General features: G+C 41.3%; 1 protein-coding gene across 2 annotated transcripts in view; it reads right to left on the bottom strand.

The window, feature by feature from the left end:
• Osmr (oncostatin M receptor) overlaps positions 1-15731 on the bottom strand; it is a 206656-nt gene that overhangs the window by 30023 nt on the left and 160902 nt on the right. For both annotated transcript variants that reach the window (XM_010607746.2, XM_010607745.2), the window contains exons 3-7: positions 11363-11532; positions 7284-7455; positions 3680-3946; positions 1048-1183; positions 346-497 (exon numbers count right to left, since the gene is read on the bottom strand). In XM_010607746.2, coding sequence (XP_010606048.1) covers positions 346-497; positions 1048-1183; positions 3680-3946; positions 7284-7455; positions 11363-11532 — 897 coding nt within the window. The remainder of the gene's footprint in view (positions 1-345; positions 498-1047; positions 1184-3679; positions 3947-7283; positions 7456-11362; positions 11533-15731) is intronic.

Here is a 15731-nt window from a genome sequence, read left to right as displayed (position 1 = left end):
AACCAGTCTGCACACACACACACACACACACACACACACACACTCCCCTATACATGAATTAAAATAAAAATAATCTAGATCAGAGGAGTTAGGGAGGCTGTGAGATAGAACAGGAAATAAGTATATGTCAGAATTCTGGTTTCAAAGTTGCTTAGCTTATTGCTGCTTAAGGCACGGAAACAAACAAATAATAGGGGATGTGTGCATCCAAGAAGATTTATGGCATAAATTATAAGCATAAACTGTAAGCATATAACATAGGCTGTGAAATAGGCAAAAATCACCAGCACTATACTTGAACGCATGGTGTGTCAAAGGCCAGTGAGCTGCCAACTCTAATCTCACCTCGATGAGTCAGGTTAAAAATTGTACTGACACTTCTCTTCCTTAAGTAGTTTTCAGCTGTCAGTGTGAAGTTGTAGGTTTCTTGCAAATCTGGAGAAATTTCCCAACTGCACTGGTTGTTGTGTTCACAAAATTTCTTTTCTCCAGAAAACCTTAAAAAACAAGCAACAATTTCAAGGTTGACTCTTTTCTCAAAGCACATGTATGGCTGTCTCTTTGGCACACTCAGTGACCTTCAAACTACATTCCATATAATAACACTGATCCAGCACCAACAAATACTAGCAATGAAATTCATTTCAGAGAATTTGTTATATACGACTAAAGGGGTTAACAATGAGTTCATGGTTCTCCCTCACGGGTGGTGAGAACATCAGTTAATTTAATTTATTCTTTAAAAGTTGGAAAAGTTAGGCAAAGTCTGATGACCAGATGAAACTCTTCACACATAACAGATATACCATTAACTGACTTTCCTACTTGTATCATACATACTTGGAAAAAAAAAACCCAACAACAACCTGAGGTAGAAAATATTATACACCTGTCATCACCTAAAGATCTTCTTCCAACTGTGGTAGGAAAATTAGAAATATTTGTATAATTTTTCTCCAACAACTACATTTAGTTTTACGTTGTCACAAGAATCATAAACAAGAAACAAGGAAGACTCCATCAACAGTGTCACCAGAGCTAACTTACGATTCAAATAAAGTGTAGTGTTGTGGAGGCTGTCCATCAAAAACCAAGCCAGTGTCCACCCCAGGATCCCAGGTGCAGTTTAGAGTCTTGAAGTCCTGGGTTTCACAAGAAAAGTCCTTGGGCTCCTCAAGCACTTCTGCCCATACAAAGAAAAAAAAAAAAAAGCAGAGGTAAGGCCTATTAAGCCCGTTTATTGGGAGGCAAGTGAGATGAAAAACTGTCTCTGAAGCCACAGGGGGACACTAACCAATGAAGGGACCCATGGGGTTGAACCCCCCTACCCCCAGTCAATAGCCTCAGACAATCACACTTCAGGCATCTCATCAAAGCCCTCAAACCCATCTCAAAGCCCCTTCTCTTTCCCTAGTCTCTTGTAACTTCTGAGATAACATGGGTGGGATGGGTAGCCAGTGTTGTGTAAGTGATTGGCACTGTTCCTTTGACACAGGATATGTCCTCAGTGCCTGGTGGTATTTCATTTTGTGTGTTGCAGCATGCAGAAAGCCCAGGGGATGTCAGAAAGTCAGGCTTTGAGAACTGGCCAAACTCAGAAGAGTAGGGTGATCCCAATACAGAGAAACACCTCTAAGATGACAGAGTCACTGCTCCTCCCAGAGCCACACTAAAAGGTACAAATAAATTAAGCATCATGGAGGCTAGCATTATTTCCCTTGGAAGGAAAGAAGAGAGGGAGCTGTCATAGACAGCTACTCTCTAGGGGAATAGGAATCTCAAGACAAAACCAGTGGGTCACTAGTAGGCATATAGAGACCTATAGGAAAATCACCATGTTCCTCTGGCACTGATACAGCCCATAGAACCAATTTCCACACAGTTAGCCACCACTTGCTAACTTCTACTACATGCATCAAGCACATGCAGCCATGCATCCTCTTCACTAATGCCACAGCAACATCGTTATCCCATTGCATGTGGGTGAGAGGCACCTCAGACACACCAGGAAACTTGGCTGAGAGGGACAGCTCCACTAGGGAAAGATGTGAACCTGGGTCTTCCAGGCCACCATCCTTGCTGCTTTTCTGTGGTCAGCTGACCTGCAGCCCCTTACCTCCCTGCATGGGCTTCAGATAATTCCATCATGGCTGAGGCAAAGCAAAAATATTTTCTCAGTGGTCTATGGCTTGACCTGAACTTTCTCTCCATTAATATTGATTCTTTTTTTTCTTTTTATTGAGTTTATTGGTACATTCTAGGTATACAGTACAGTTACATTCATTCCTGGGATCTTGTAGCTTTACATGACAGGTCCTGGTTCTCATTGTTCCCCCTTGTCCCTGCCCTCCCTTCACCCCCTCCTGCCCTCCCCATTTACAAACACTTTATTTCCATTTTTTCATTTTGTCATGTTTTTTCTTTTCCCTTATTCCCTTTCACCTACCCTTCCCACTTCCCCTATACTTTTAGCCCTTTTCTTCCCATTTCACATTGTCAATTATCTCATTAGGATCTTGTATAGTATTATAGTTTTTCACACCAGAGAAACTATTGGGTATTTACACATATGTGACTTATTTATTTCACTTAGGAGTATATCCTCAATATGCATCCATTTTCCTATGAATGACTCTAATTTCTCATTCTTTATGGCTGAGTAGTATTCCATTTTATAGAAAAACCATATCTTCTTTATCCAGTTTCCAACTGATGGGCAAATGGGCTGTTTCCATGTTTTAGCTATTATAAACTGTGCTGCTATAAACATAGGTGCACATATGTCACTGTGATATGATTCTTTTGGAAAGATACCCAGCAGAGGTATGGCTGGGTCAAATGGAACCTATAGTCCCAGCTCTTTGAGGTATCTCCATATTGATTTCCATAGTGGTTGCACCAGTCTGCACTCCCACCAATAATGGAGAAGGGTTCCTTTCTCCCCACAACCCTGCCAACATTTGTTATTGCGTGATTTCTTGATAGCAGCCATTCTTTGGGGGGTAAGGTGGAATCTCAGTGTTGTTTTCATCTGTATCTCTCGAATGACCGTTGATGTGGAACATTTTTTCATATGTTTACTTGCTGCTTTTACTTCTTTGTCTGAGAAATGTCTGTTCATTTTAGATGCCCATTTTTGAATTGGGTCTTTATATTTGAGGGGTGTGACTGTTTTGAGTTCTTTATATATTCTAGATAATAGTCCTTTGTCTGAGGAGCAGCTGGTAAAAACTTTTTCCCACACTTTAGGTTGTCTTGTAGTTCTGTTGATGGTTTCTTTTGAAGTACAGAAGCTTTTTAGTAAGATGAGATCCCAGTTGTTGATTCTTTCTGCTAGTTCCGGTGCTACTGAGGATTTGCTCATAAGATTTTTTCCTATGTCAATGTCTTCCAGAGTTCTGCCCAACTTATCTTCCAGCTAGTTTAGTGTTTCTGTTTTAATATTTAGATCTTTAATATTGATTCTTTCTAGCAATCAAATTGTCATTAAGGGCAAGCAAACAACAGGAAATCCTCGAGTATTACTTCAGAACATCATTGTGAGAATCTCTCTGAGAAGATGTGGGAAATAGAAAATCAAATGCATGCATAGAAATGATTTCTTGTTTTCTGGAAAAGGAGATTCAATATATTCCATAGGAAATAAGAAGAGAGATAGGCAGAACAGTTGCACACTTACTTGACACAAAGAGAACGGTGCCATCCTTGAGTGCATAATTCACTGCACAGTAGACATTCGTCCCTGCTTCCCTAATGAAAGGAACATTATTCAACTTGAATGTGAATATATTTGAATAAAGTTGTTCTCCATGAATCAGTTCGCTATCCAAATAGCAGGATAAGTTTTGATTTATCCCAGCATTGTAACAAAATGTGACATTGGAGCCTTCTTCCACCAGCTTATCTCTGGGGAATATCAACTTGATATCATGTCCAGGAGTGTGGGCTACCAGACAGAAAAAGTTTGGTTAGAATCTTGCTCTGAATTAAGGAAACCCTGCTCCCCACTTCTCCCTCAGCAGATAACTACCTTTATCTACCTCCTAGAGCGAGCAGCAGCTTACATTTCTACACCAAACCTCTTCCCTTTGTTGCGTGCAAAGCCACCCTCCCCAACATAGATCCTATTGTCACAGGAGTGAAAACCACCACTGTTGCTATTACTGCCACAGACAGCACCACTGCTGGCATCACTGCGGATGACTGCACTGTTGACAGAGCCCAGGTCATGTGTGAGGCCCTGTGTTGAGAGGTTGCGTACATTACCTGATGTCCATCTTTACAGTGGTACAAGCAGATACTCTGCACTTGTTTGCTCAGGGGGTCAGTGGCAAAGCTACATTCGGGTCTATTAAATCTGCTCCGCTCCTGAGCCACATGCTCAACATCTCTGCACTATCCTGTCAATCGCATCTCTTTCCGCCTTCCAGAAATGCCAGTCACTCCAATCCCATCTCCTGCCGCAGTCTCTCCTTCTGTGTGGCTCACTGGCATTTCAAACTGTACCAGGTCTCCCTATGAAGGAAACTCCTCATCTTCCCTATACCCACGTCTGGCCTTCTCCAGCCTCCCCAGCTACCCGGCCTCTATGAAGACACTTCCCGTGCTTGGAGCTCAGAGTCACCACACTTGCTCACTCCTCTGTCCACCCCAGCCTGGCTGCCCATGTGCCTGGCCACTGAAGACTGTTGTTACTGACTTTATCTGTTTCTATCACCCTTTTTAAGGTCCCTGATGCTGCTGTTGTGCAACATTAGGTGAGAATCTGTACTTTAGGGATTGTGCTATGCTTTATATCTAAAGTGACCCCTGAAGCCTCGAGTGTTTGGAAGGTGACTGGACTACTGGGCTTTTATGGCTGACTTGCTGTTAAGAGGTGGGGTCTGGTTGGAAGAGGGGGTCACCGTGAGTGTGACCTGGGAGGGTTTCTCTCTCTCTCCCTAGGGCCTCCCTTCACTGTCTATTCATGACTGCTGCGACGTGAGCAGCTCTCTTCTGCCATGACCTTGCAACACGCGGCCTCTGCAAGGAGCCCACTGATCACGCAAGGGCTGAACCTCCTAAAACGTGAGCCAAAGTAAACCTCTCCTTCCTGAGTTGCGAATGTTGAGTATTTTATTTTGTCTGAGCAACAAGGAAGGTGCCCAAGACAGGTCAGGAATAATCAGGTTTTCTATTGATTCTTGTATTAGCTTTGGGGCTATAACTTTCAGCTACACACTCCATCTCACCAAAGCTGTTTATAATGTGGTTTTTCCTCTCTTATTATCTTTTTAGTCTCCATTTTTTTTTTCTTTAGATATGTCCCTCTTTCAGCAGTAGGATGTAATCATTAAGAGGCTGGCCCCTGGAGCTGGGTGTTCTGGGTTAATCCTGGATCCATTATTCAGCAGCTCTATAACCTCCATGAATCCTTTAACCTCCCTGGGCCTCAATTTCCTCATCAGTGAAGTAGAGCTAAGAGTAAAGCATATTTCATAGAGCTGATGTGAGGATGAAATTAATGCCTAATGCTTGACTGTGGATTCAATTCTATCAGTGTTATTAATATACACACTAAACTACTCACATCAATCAGTTACCAGTTTTTAAGCTACTAGATTTACATAAATGCTTAAAAAAAAGAAAGATTCTATAGGTAGAATTTCAGATAAACTGGCAGGGCATATGGGAGACAGACACATGCCATTGCTCTAGAACTGGACCTATAGCTTAATTAAAGCACAAGAAGCTACTGAAAAAACCACTTGAAATTTTAATTACAACAAAATTAAATTATCAGAATCAGGAACATTTAAATCATACGTGTTAATGAGTTCATTACACTAGTGATAAAAATCAGCATGGTACTGGCAAAGAAGCAGACCTGAGGATCAGTGGAACAGACTGGAAGACACAAAAACAACTCCAGATGTACTCAGCTACCTCATCTTTGACAAAGGAGCTGACCATCCCTACTGGAGGAAAGATAGCCTCTTTATTAAATGGTGTTGGAATAACTGGATCTCAACCTGCCAAAGATTAAAACTAGACCCTTATCTCTCACCATGCACTAAGTGAATACCACTTTTATCTGTTATATTGCTCCTTCTTCTCTCTAGCCTTGGGACTGGTAAACTATGGCCTCTGGGCCCATTGAAGCCTACCATCTGTATTTGTAAATGTTGCATTGGAACACAATAACTCTTATTTGTCTACATATAGTTTATGGCTATTTTCAAAAGGCAGAGGTAAGGACCACAATCACAACAGAGACATTGGGACCTTCACAGAAAGCGAGTCCCATCTCTACTTCAGATGTATACATTTTGTACTGTTTTAGTGAAAACATACAGGGTGCTGACAAAAGGGTTAAATTCTCAGCATCCAAACTTCTTTGATGACACACTTCTGCCTAGCAAGTACTGGACAGTTATGAGGCACCGAACTAATGAGAACTAACAACAGCACAAAATGGAAGTAAATGTAAATATCATCCTTCCCTCACCTGAGCTAATGGCATCTCTTTCCCAAAAAGGTTAAAACATATCTTATCTAAGTCCTTATCTTGTCCATACCTTATCTATGTCTTTATCTAAATCTGAAGGGCTACTGGGAAGCCTGAATGGGAATTTAACAGTTTGTGACTTTAGTACACAACTTTAAACACAGTACAGGTGTTCCCACAGGACAGCGAAACCAAGGGCCCTGGAAGAAGCATTCCTGAGACAAAGATCCATTGCTCGGGCCCCTTCCCCACGTCTTCCCCCTTAGGAAGACACCAGACTCCCACCCTCACGGAACGATCCCTCTCTTAAAAACTTACCCACTGTCCCATTCCACAGGGTATTCCAATCTGAACAAACTCTTGCCTTTTCTATATTCCTTGAACGCTGGAAAATTTCTTTAATGCCCTCATCACTGGCTCTGCACATAACGCTGTCTGGCATGACAGTTATATAAGGTTTACAGCCTGTCTCAGTCCCTGAGCATTGTATCATATACATACCTCGGACAATGAATACGGAATTATCTGAGCTGCATAATTATCTCAGAGGGAAAACCTCAAACATCTATCTCCATGGGACAACGTTTACATTCATGCTTTTTTAGTCCCAACATAAGCAAAAGGAAAATAATGTCAGTTATCTACCTAGGATGCCTCAGAAAGAAATTCCGCTACGTAACTACTGACTCCTGGATAGTAATAATTAAAACTGCTCCTTTAGTAATCGTTTCATTTCTTTTGGTGGGGGGGGGTACCGGGGATTGAACTCGGGTCCTTGAATCGTTTCATTTCTTACCATGAACTTCCTCCCATGAACTCCAGTTGCTCGAGAACCTCAGCTCCGGGAACCTGGCATCTTCCACTGTACTCTTTATTCTTACAAAGTGTGTTGCACATTCCAAGGGGAGCTCAGATTTCCAGGACCAGTGAAGAACTTGGTTCCTCTTCACAGTGGTGCTGTAATTACCCTAAAAGTAAAGGAAGTATTTGGAAACATGTAGCCATGCTGTCCTGTAAAGTAGCTCAGTCTGACTACCCCAAAGCAGAATCTTAAACCCCACTGCAATCCATCAGACATACAAGTGAAGTCCATTCAAACCAGCCAATCCCCCGTGCTCCCACATCTCAGCAGTTGGGCAGATATGACTCCCTGCTTCTTGAAAACTCAGTTCTCTGTCCTCATGGTCCTCCAAGTCCAGGAGGCCCATGTAGAGCAAATGTAAACAGACACTGCTGATGTCTTGGGAGAAACAATCAGGGACAGAAGTATTGACAGTTATAGTCACAGAGAATATGCTCAAAATATCCCTGAAAACTAGAGACTTCGTTGAATCATCCCTTAAAAAATAAGAAAGGTGGATAGGTAATTTAAAATATTAATATATTGTCGGGAGGGGTTGTGGTGGTACTAAGGATTGATCCCACAGTCTTCTGACTGAACTAAATTCCTAGCCTCATTTTATTTTTTATTTTGAATCAGGGTTTTACTAAGCCACTAAGTTTTTGCTGCAGATGGTTTCAAACTTGTGATCCTCCTGCCTCAGCCTCCTGTAGTGCTGAGATTAAAGGTATGTGCCACCATGCCTAGCTTTAAGTCTGAAATTTAAATCGTGTCCATGGAAAATGAATAGAGACCTAAAATAAACGCACCCTTGCCCACTGTGGTGCCATTTAATAGTACACATCTCTTCCACTCTAGGCAGAATTACGTTTTCAAAGGCTTATATTTTATTTCAACTTACTGCATAACTTTATTCTTAGGTCACAAAACATACTTCTATCTAAAACCAAATACCAAATGTACTAAAAAGAAAATTTTGAAAACTACATCATAAACTAAAAATGCCAACATACCACAGACTGGGTTTTCCTGCTGCATCTCCCACGAATGCAGCCCCTTCTGTGTTCCTCCCATCCCTGATGGACCCACCCCCTCAGCCAGCTTCCTAGCAGCCACTTCCATGTCCAGGCCTCCTGACTGCTCTCCCTTGAGCGTCCTCGTGTGGGCTTTCGAAGACTTCTAATCAGACGGTGCCATTTCCCTGCTTCTTACTGCTCTGGGGATAGAAATAGCACAACCCGAGCCTGCTCCCGATGGCCCCACGGCTGCCTGTCCCAAGCCGCACCCCACATTCTGGGATGTCTCATCCAACATATTCCTCCAAGCCTGGCAGCTCACCACCACTCTTTCTCAGGGCCTCTCATCACACCTTTCTTCCACACCTCTGCTCCACCTTCTCTGCTAAGTTAACCCCAGTCCTCCTTTACATTTTGATTCAAACAACCCATCATCCACATGTGGGTAGATGTAGGGCCTCACCCTAAACACACAGCACCTGCCCAGTGACCTGCACACACATCCTCATTTAGAATGCTGTGTTTGCCCCTCAGCACTAACCCTGAGCCTTGTACATTGCCAGCCCAGACCACAGTCTCAGATCTGTCATTCACGAATAGCAGTGGGCTATTTCTTCAGATACTCTTCATTTTGTGCCTTGTGCTCTTTAAAGCCTTGTAAATGAAAGAGATGAAAGTTTTTCTGAATACATCAATTTAGTGAGTATTTTAAAAAGTGGGATGACTTGCCTTTGGGCCATTTTCAGTGGTTGAAGTGGCAAGTTTAATTTGGCTCATATGGACACTAGGAAGTAAAATGAAACTCGCATACACATTAACACAGAAGTCTAACTGGGGTCACTGATTCATTGCCGAGGAATGAGCTCCCAGGCCTACAGTGACTCATGCTCCCGGCCTACTTCCAAATTAAGCTGTTTGTCTGCTTTCCCTGCTGGTGTCAAAACCCTTCAGCAAATGGCTGGAAGGGACGGGCAGAGCCAGGCAAGCGCTGTGTGGCCAGCACTGTCCATAAGCTGGCCCTGCTCCAGCTGCAGAAATGTACAACACAATGCTTTTCCTCTTGTTTGTTTCAGAACACAGGGATCTGAGAAAGGAATCTGGAAACTGCCCTCAATAGGAGTGAGGATGTCCTGCCATGCCTGCCCTACCGGGGAGCACTCCTTGTGAACAGAGCCTATTGTCAGGGCAGGATCTTTGCTCTCTCCTCAAATTCAGGCCCGAGAGGGTCAGATAAGGGTATCTCACAGAACAGCCATGGTGTGCACATGCGGCTGCTGCTGGCCTGGGGAGGCGGAATTAGTCATCTTGCACCTCTGATCATGTGACTGAACAATGCTAGCGCCCTGCCTCCATCACCTTAAGTCACACAGCGAAGGTCTCTGTGCCGTGGTTTTCTCCTCTGATGCAGGCAAACTCCATTCTTAAGGATCTTAAGCTCCAGTAAGTGACTGAAGTAGCTTCGCACAACTGCTATTCTTTACAAAGAAACTACCATATGCTTCTAATATGAAAACAGGTATGAACAACTGCTTTCTACAAAAATAAAGGAATCCCTTCAGCCAATGGAAAGCACTACTCTCTAACATAATAACATATGATTTGCCCTTTAGAAAAATTACAGAATAGGATCCAACAGATCTATGGTTGATGTTGGCTTTGCTAGTAGTGGTAAGTGCTACTTTTGCAAAACTCCTAACACACCCCCCGGCCGGTCCTTTTCTTCTTGGTCATCCTTAGCCTTAGTGAGATCTTTTCTCAGTGTTTCCTAGACCCAAATTATTCTCCCATTTATCCATCAAAAATAGAAAAACTGGCCTTAACATGAAGTGGGATGGGGGAAAGATGAAAGTGCTGATGGTAGGAAGGGAACAGTGACACATGAGTGTTGCCATTTTATAATCAGTACGCTGAGTGATTCTCTTGTGGGAAACTGTGAGTAGTTGAATTATAGACCTCATATAAATCCTACGTGGATGGAGTCAGAACTTTGTTTCTCACATGCCATTCTGCTCAGATTTGAAATGCACAGATAGAGAAGTGACTGAAGATTTAGCATCGGTGACCTTTGGGCTTTACTACAGAGGTAACACTCTAGACACCTGTGCCCAGGGCCTCCGCTGCCAGAGAGAAGGTGGGGGTGGGTGGTACTAATGGAGGACCTGGCAGAGGCCCAGGCTCCCGTATCTGCAGAAGAATTCTCAGGTGCCTTCCATGAGAAACATTCCACTGTCCTTCACCATCTGTGACAGTGACGTGCCCTTATGTGTGTACAAACTGTTCCGCAGACCAGCAATGGTAGCATATAAAACCCAATGTGTCCCAGCCAACTAGATGGGAAGTGTCACGAGATAGCACCAGATTAGAAGCAAGATGAGTGAAAATGTACTCCACATCATTCAAGCTGAAAAGGATAGATACGAAAGATTTTCATAATTTAATTATTCAAGCAGAAAATCCGCCTGTGTGGAAACAAAGGACCCTACGTTACTTTCCAACAGAGTCGTGGAGAGCCTTTGCTAGCTAGAACATAAAATGCTGGGACTTAACTCTGCCTTTTAGCACAGTGGAAACAATGACAATGACAGGAAGACTGACTGGCAAGAAAAATGTTGCAAAAATTTTATATCATATTTTGAAAAATCTCTGGTGGACAGAAGTAAAATTGGGAAGAAAAATGAGATGGCTGATCTTTGTGTATCTCAGGAATCTAGTATTCACAAAATCTTCGGGGACAGAGAAGAACTAAGAAAACAATCTGTTTTCTTACACATTCCATCATTCCAAAGTGGCCATATTACATTGCCCTGGATATTCTCTGAAGCAAACCACACGCACACACGCGCGTGTGCACACACACACACACACACACACACACACCCAGAAATGCAAAATCATTTGAGAAAAGGGTTTTGAGCTTCTAATGTGTTTATATAATGAAATTTCTTGGATCTTATAAAACACAAATCACAGAATGAGAAAGTTTTAAAAAAAAAATACTGAGCCCCACAAAATTCTTACCATCCAGATGACTTTGGAGGTTTCAAATCTACTGATCTCTATTTGAAATACCATTTGTAATTCCTGATAAGGAAGCTCGTGGACAGTCCATTGTAAATGCAAATGCTGAAGTGTAGAATTGATGGAAACGGTAAGTGACTCAGGAGTCAATGGTAAATGCTCAACCAGGACTGAAAGACCAAAAAGAGGTGTGAAATAACATGTGACAGGACCCTGTGAATAGTCACAGAAAGTTAAACTGTTCAATGTCATCACTGTTTAACTTTGGAAAATATTGCTCATATGTTCATCCTAGAAACAGATAACGTGCAAAGCTGGAAAGGAATTTAGAAGTTATTTTGTAGAGCAGGAAATTAAAAGCTTGATGAATTAAATAATTTACTTAACAATACATAGCAAGTTAATAAACTGGTAACAGTTAAACAAAATGAGGATTTTTACTGACAAATCTATTTTGTTTAAAATTCAAAACAGGGCAAAGAGGCTATTTTGCTGTGAACATCATACTTTAGAAATAAAACATGGAAATTTCCTCCTAGTACTTAAAACTGAATCCAAGTCCTTCTGTGTGGTACGCAAATTAACACTGAGCTCCTTCTTCTCCTCTTTGTAAAAAAAACAAAACAAAACATTATTTTGAGACAGGTCTCACTAAATTGCCCAGACTGGCCTCAAAGTCGTAATCTCCTGCCTCAGCTTCCCAAGCAGCTAGGATAATGAGAGTGTGCTACCACACTTGGCAATATTTTCTTTTATGACCGGGAATATTCATAATTTTGAAAAAGCTATATGGGGGGGTATATCTTTTCTCTGGACATAATCACTTGTCTTTCAGTTTTCTGAAAATTTTCTAAAATCTGGGTGGAATTAGTAATATACTAGGAATTTAATGTGAAACAAAGATACTTGTGTGAAAGTTCCTAGCTTAGTGAGGGAACCTAGTTGGAGAGGCAAACAAACTTACATGAAATAATTGGAAATTGAAGTTTAGAGCAGTTAGGAGTGGGATAGAGTCTGGAAAATAGGAATTAAAAAATGAGGCAGGAGGACGGCTGCGAGTTTGAGGCCAGCCTGGTATATATGGTGAGCTCATGGTTAGCCTGAACTACATAGGAGACCTTGTCTCAACAAACAGACAAACAAACAAAGAACAAACAGAATGGATTTGTGTAGATCATTAATCTCGGGAAATGGCACTTAGGTCTTCCATCTCTCCCTCCCTTCCTCCCTCCCTCCCTTCCTTCCAAGGTGGTGTCTTGCTGTTACCCAGGCTGTTCTTGAGGTCCTGGGATCAAATGTTCCTCTATCTCATCCTCCTGAATTCTGGTGAGGAGTGTCTCATTGCACTGCATAGGCTAGCTGTTTCCAAGTCATCAACGGTGTCACTGCCGGTGACCACAAACAAAGGCATAGGCCATACACTTGCCGCTAGAGAGAAGACGGGTGCTGAGTAAGCCACTGCTGATTCTTAGAGAAGAATAAGTCATGATTTTCCACTCCACAGGAAGCAACACCATAACGATGTGTATTACTGATTCAGCAATTTCAGTTGTTGGACTGAGGGAATCCAAAGCAAATTGAGAAAAATGCAAAGGTTTTTTAAAGGATAAAGAGTGCACTGATAAAATCAGGTGGTGTCTAATGATCCATAATATAACAAATATCATCTGCTGAGCTCTCATTTTTTAGTTCATTGGAAATTTGCTCTAGTAGTTTAAAATCTTCTGGTACTAAATTTTAAGGATCAGAAAAATGTATCTTTTTGACAACAAAATGAAAGCAATCTCCAGTGCTGAAAAAAAGTTCTCATTGCCAGTAGACACAAGCGACTTTTTTCATAGCAAAGTAAAAACAACAAGGACAATACTGGGCATGAATTATTCAGCAGGCACAGTGGTAGCTGCTTCGCTTATGCTGTCTCATGTAATACTCAGTGTGAAACTAAAAAATAGTAATTTTTATAAGTAAAGAAACTGAAGCTCGGTGAGGTTAAATAGCTGTACACAAAGACCTTATGGTATGAGATGTAAATAGTGGTCTCTCCATACCAAATGGTCCTCCCCTTTGTTGTATTGTCCCCGAAACGTTAAGACAGGAACAGATATCCAGTCAAATGTCTCATGGAATCCAATGTCTGAGAAAAATGTTTTTTTTCACGGCTTCAAAAATGTCCTGCCAATCTCAGGCTACAGATATGTGGATGGAGCTGCGTAAGTGAAGGATGCAAGATAAGCATGAAGTTAGTGTTACTGGTCTCCATGGTAAATGGCTTCAGATTTAGATAAGGTATTACCCTCAGAATGAGCCAGAAAGCTTCAGACAACGCGTTCTATGGAAGATATTAATGAAAGCAGTCATAAAATGAAAGACATTAGCCCTTGACAGCTACTTGCCCAGAACGTTACCCATGCCCCTTGAGACATTTTGTAAATGCCATGCTGGGGAGGGCGAGGATGCTAAATATGGACTCCTGGACCTTAGATTTGGCACTGAGTCCTTAAATATGTCACTAGAATATGAGCAACAGAAGATAAATTTCATTAAAAAGAGAAACTTCTGTGAGCATATGACTTGAATGCACATTTCCCCAGATATGATACAGAAACAGCCAACCAGCCCATGGAAAGACGCTCTGCACCTCTGTCTCTATCGCTCTGTGTCACACACACACGCACACGCACATCTCCATCAATACCACCTGCCATGAAGGGAACCAATAGGGCTGCCTGATTCTGGACTTTTAGCTTCCAACCCATGAACTAAATAAATCCCTTTTCTTCACAATGTACCCAGCTTTAGATATGTTGCTTTAGCAACATAAAATAAACTAATACAGATTTTAAAAACATACCATTGCAACCTATTTTATGTTTTAAATACAAACCTTATTTGTTAAAACCTATAAAAGTAAAACAAAGAAGTCATTATTTCTGGATGTTAAGATTGAGTGGTTTTTAATTTTTTCTCTTACTTTTCTGTATTTGATAAATATTCTTTGGAAATATGTGTTACTTTCAGATTTACATAATATATTATATTTAAAAAGCAATATTCTAAGTGATCTGGATCACTTTGCTCCTTAATCACAATTCAGAATGCATCACTTTCTGGTTTCCTCACACTCGTTTGGCACACTCACCTCAGCTAGGCTATTTCTGTTTGTCTCCCATGGTTTGTGACACAAACAAAGGTGTGACTAAGTCTTAGCTCAGAAAAAACAAAACTATTAATAGCATTCTGTGCTATTGGGTTCTGAATGAATCAACTATTGATATCAATTTTATTTATAGAATCTCTAGAAAGTTATGATGCATTGCTTTTTACAAAAAAAAGAAGCTCTCTAATATACGATCAGCAAGTGTTGAATTACTCAGGTAACTGAATAATATTAGTTGAAAACAATTGGGTCAAAAACAATAAAATGCCAAACAAACAAAGGAACAACAACAAAAACAATAAAATGCCAAGGTAAAGGCACTGAGAGAAAAGGGATCAGAATGATTATTAAGTTCAGTCTCTATTTTGTAGATGAAAGAGGTGAGTTTAAAAGAAGGAAAGATGCTTTGCCAAGGCTACGCTCCAGACCAGATCCAGAGCTCCTGGGCTCCCAGACAGACTTTTCTATTATTACAAACTTTTCTATTATTGTACTACAGTGTGGCCCAAAAGCTCAGGAATCAGAAGCAGACATGGACTTAATCAGAGATTCTTCCCCCACTCTTCCCACCCTGTGCTCTGATGAGCCCATCACTGTTTGAGGAAATAAACTTTGATCCATTCACAAGATGGTATACCATGCAGCACTTAAATGTAACGTCATTTCCAGAAGAACATTTAATATCAAAGGGAACCATCCATCCTATGTTGTATTAATTGTTTAAGTATCTAAAATATCCACAAGATAGTGCATAATTTAGCTTTTACTTTTTAAAAACTACATATTTGCATCTTTGTATGCACATACACACACACACACACAGACGAGAAGGAAAATGTATCAAAATGTTGCAGTTGTGGTTTCTGGCTGATGGAAATAGGTACCTAGAGGTAATGGGAGAGACTCCTCCCTCTGTCTCACTGGTTAAATTGAGTTACTTCAAACAGATCCTGATACCCAAACTTAGTTGGTCTACTGAGTGGTAAGTCATCTGGTTTTAGTGAAATTTTAGTTAGTACCTTCAAATACAGCAGAAATTGATACAAGGAATACAAACAACACCCCAGGTGAGGATATAGACAGGACTGCTTACTAAAGAAGGTTTTCTTAGCAAAAAGTTGAAAGCAGGAACAAAGATTGGTTGATCTGAAAAATAGGGAAATGCAAGCCTCACCTCAATGAAAGAAGCCAAGGGGGAGAGCAGCAGAGCCT

Source organism: Fukomys damarensis, unplaced genomic scaffold (assembly GCF_012274545.1).
Source record: "Fukomys damarensis isolate Sample0158 unplaced genomic scaffold, DMR_v1.0_HiC HiC_scaffold_1, whole genome shotgun sequence".
Taxonomy (NCBI): Eukaryota; Metazoa; Chordata; class Mammalia; order Rodentia; family Bathyergidae; genus Fukomys; species Fukomys damarensis.
This window is presented reverse-complemented; position numbering and strand designations above follow the sequence as displayed.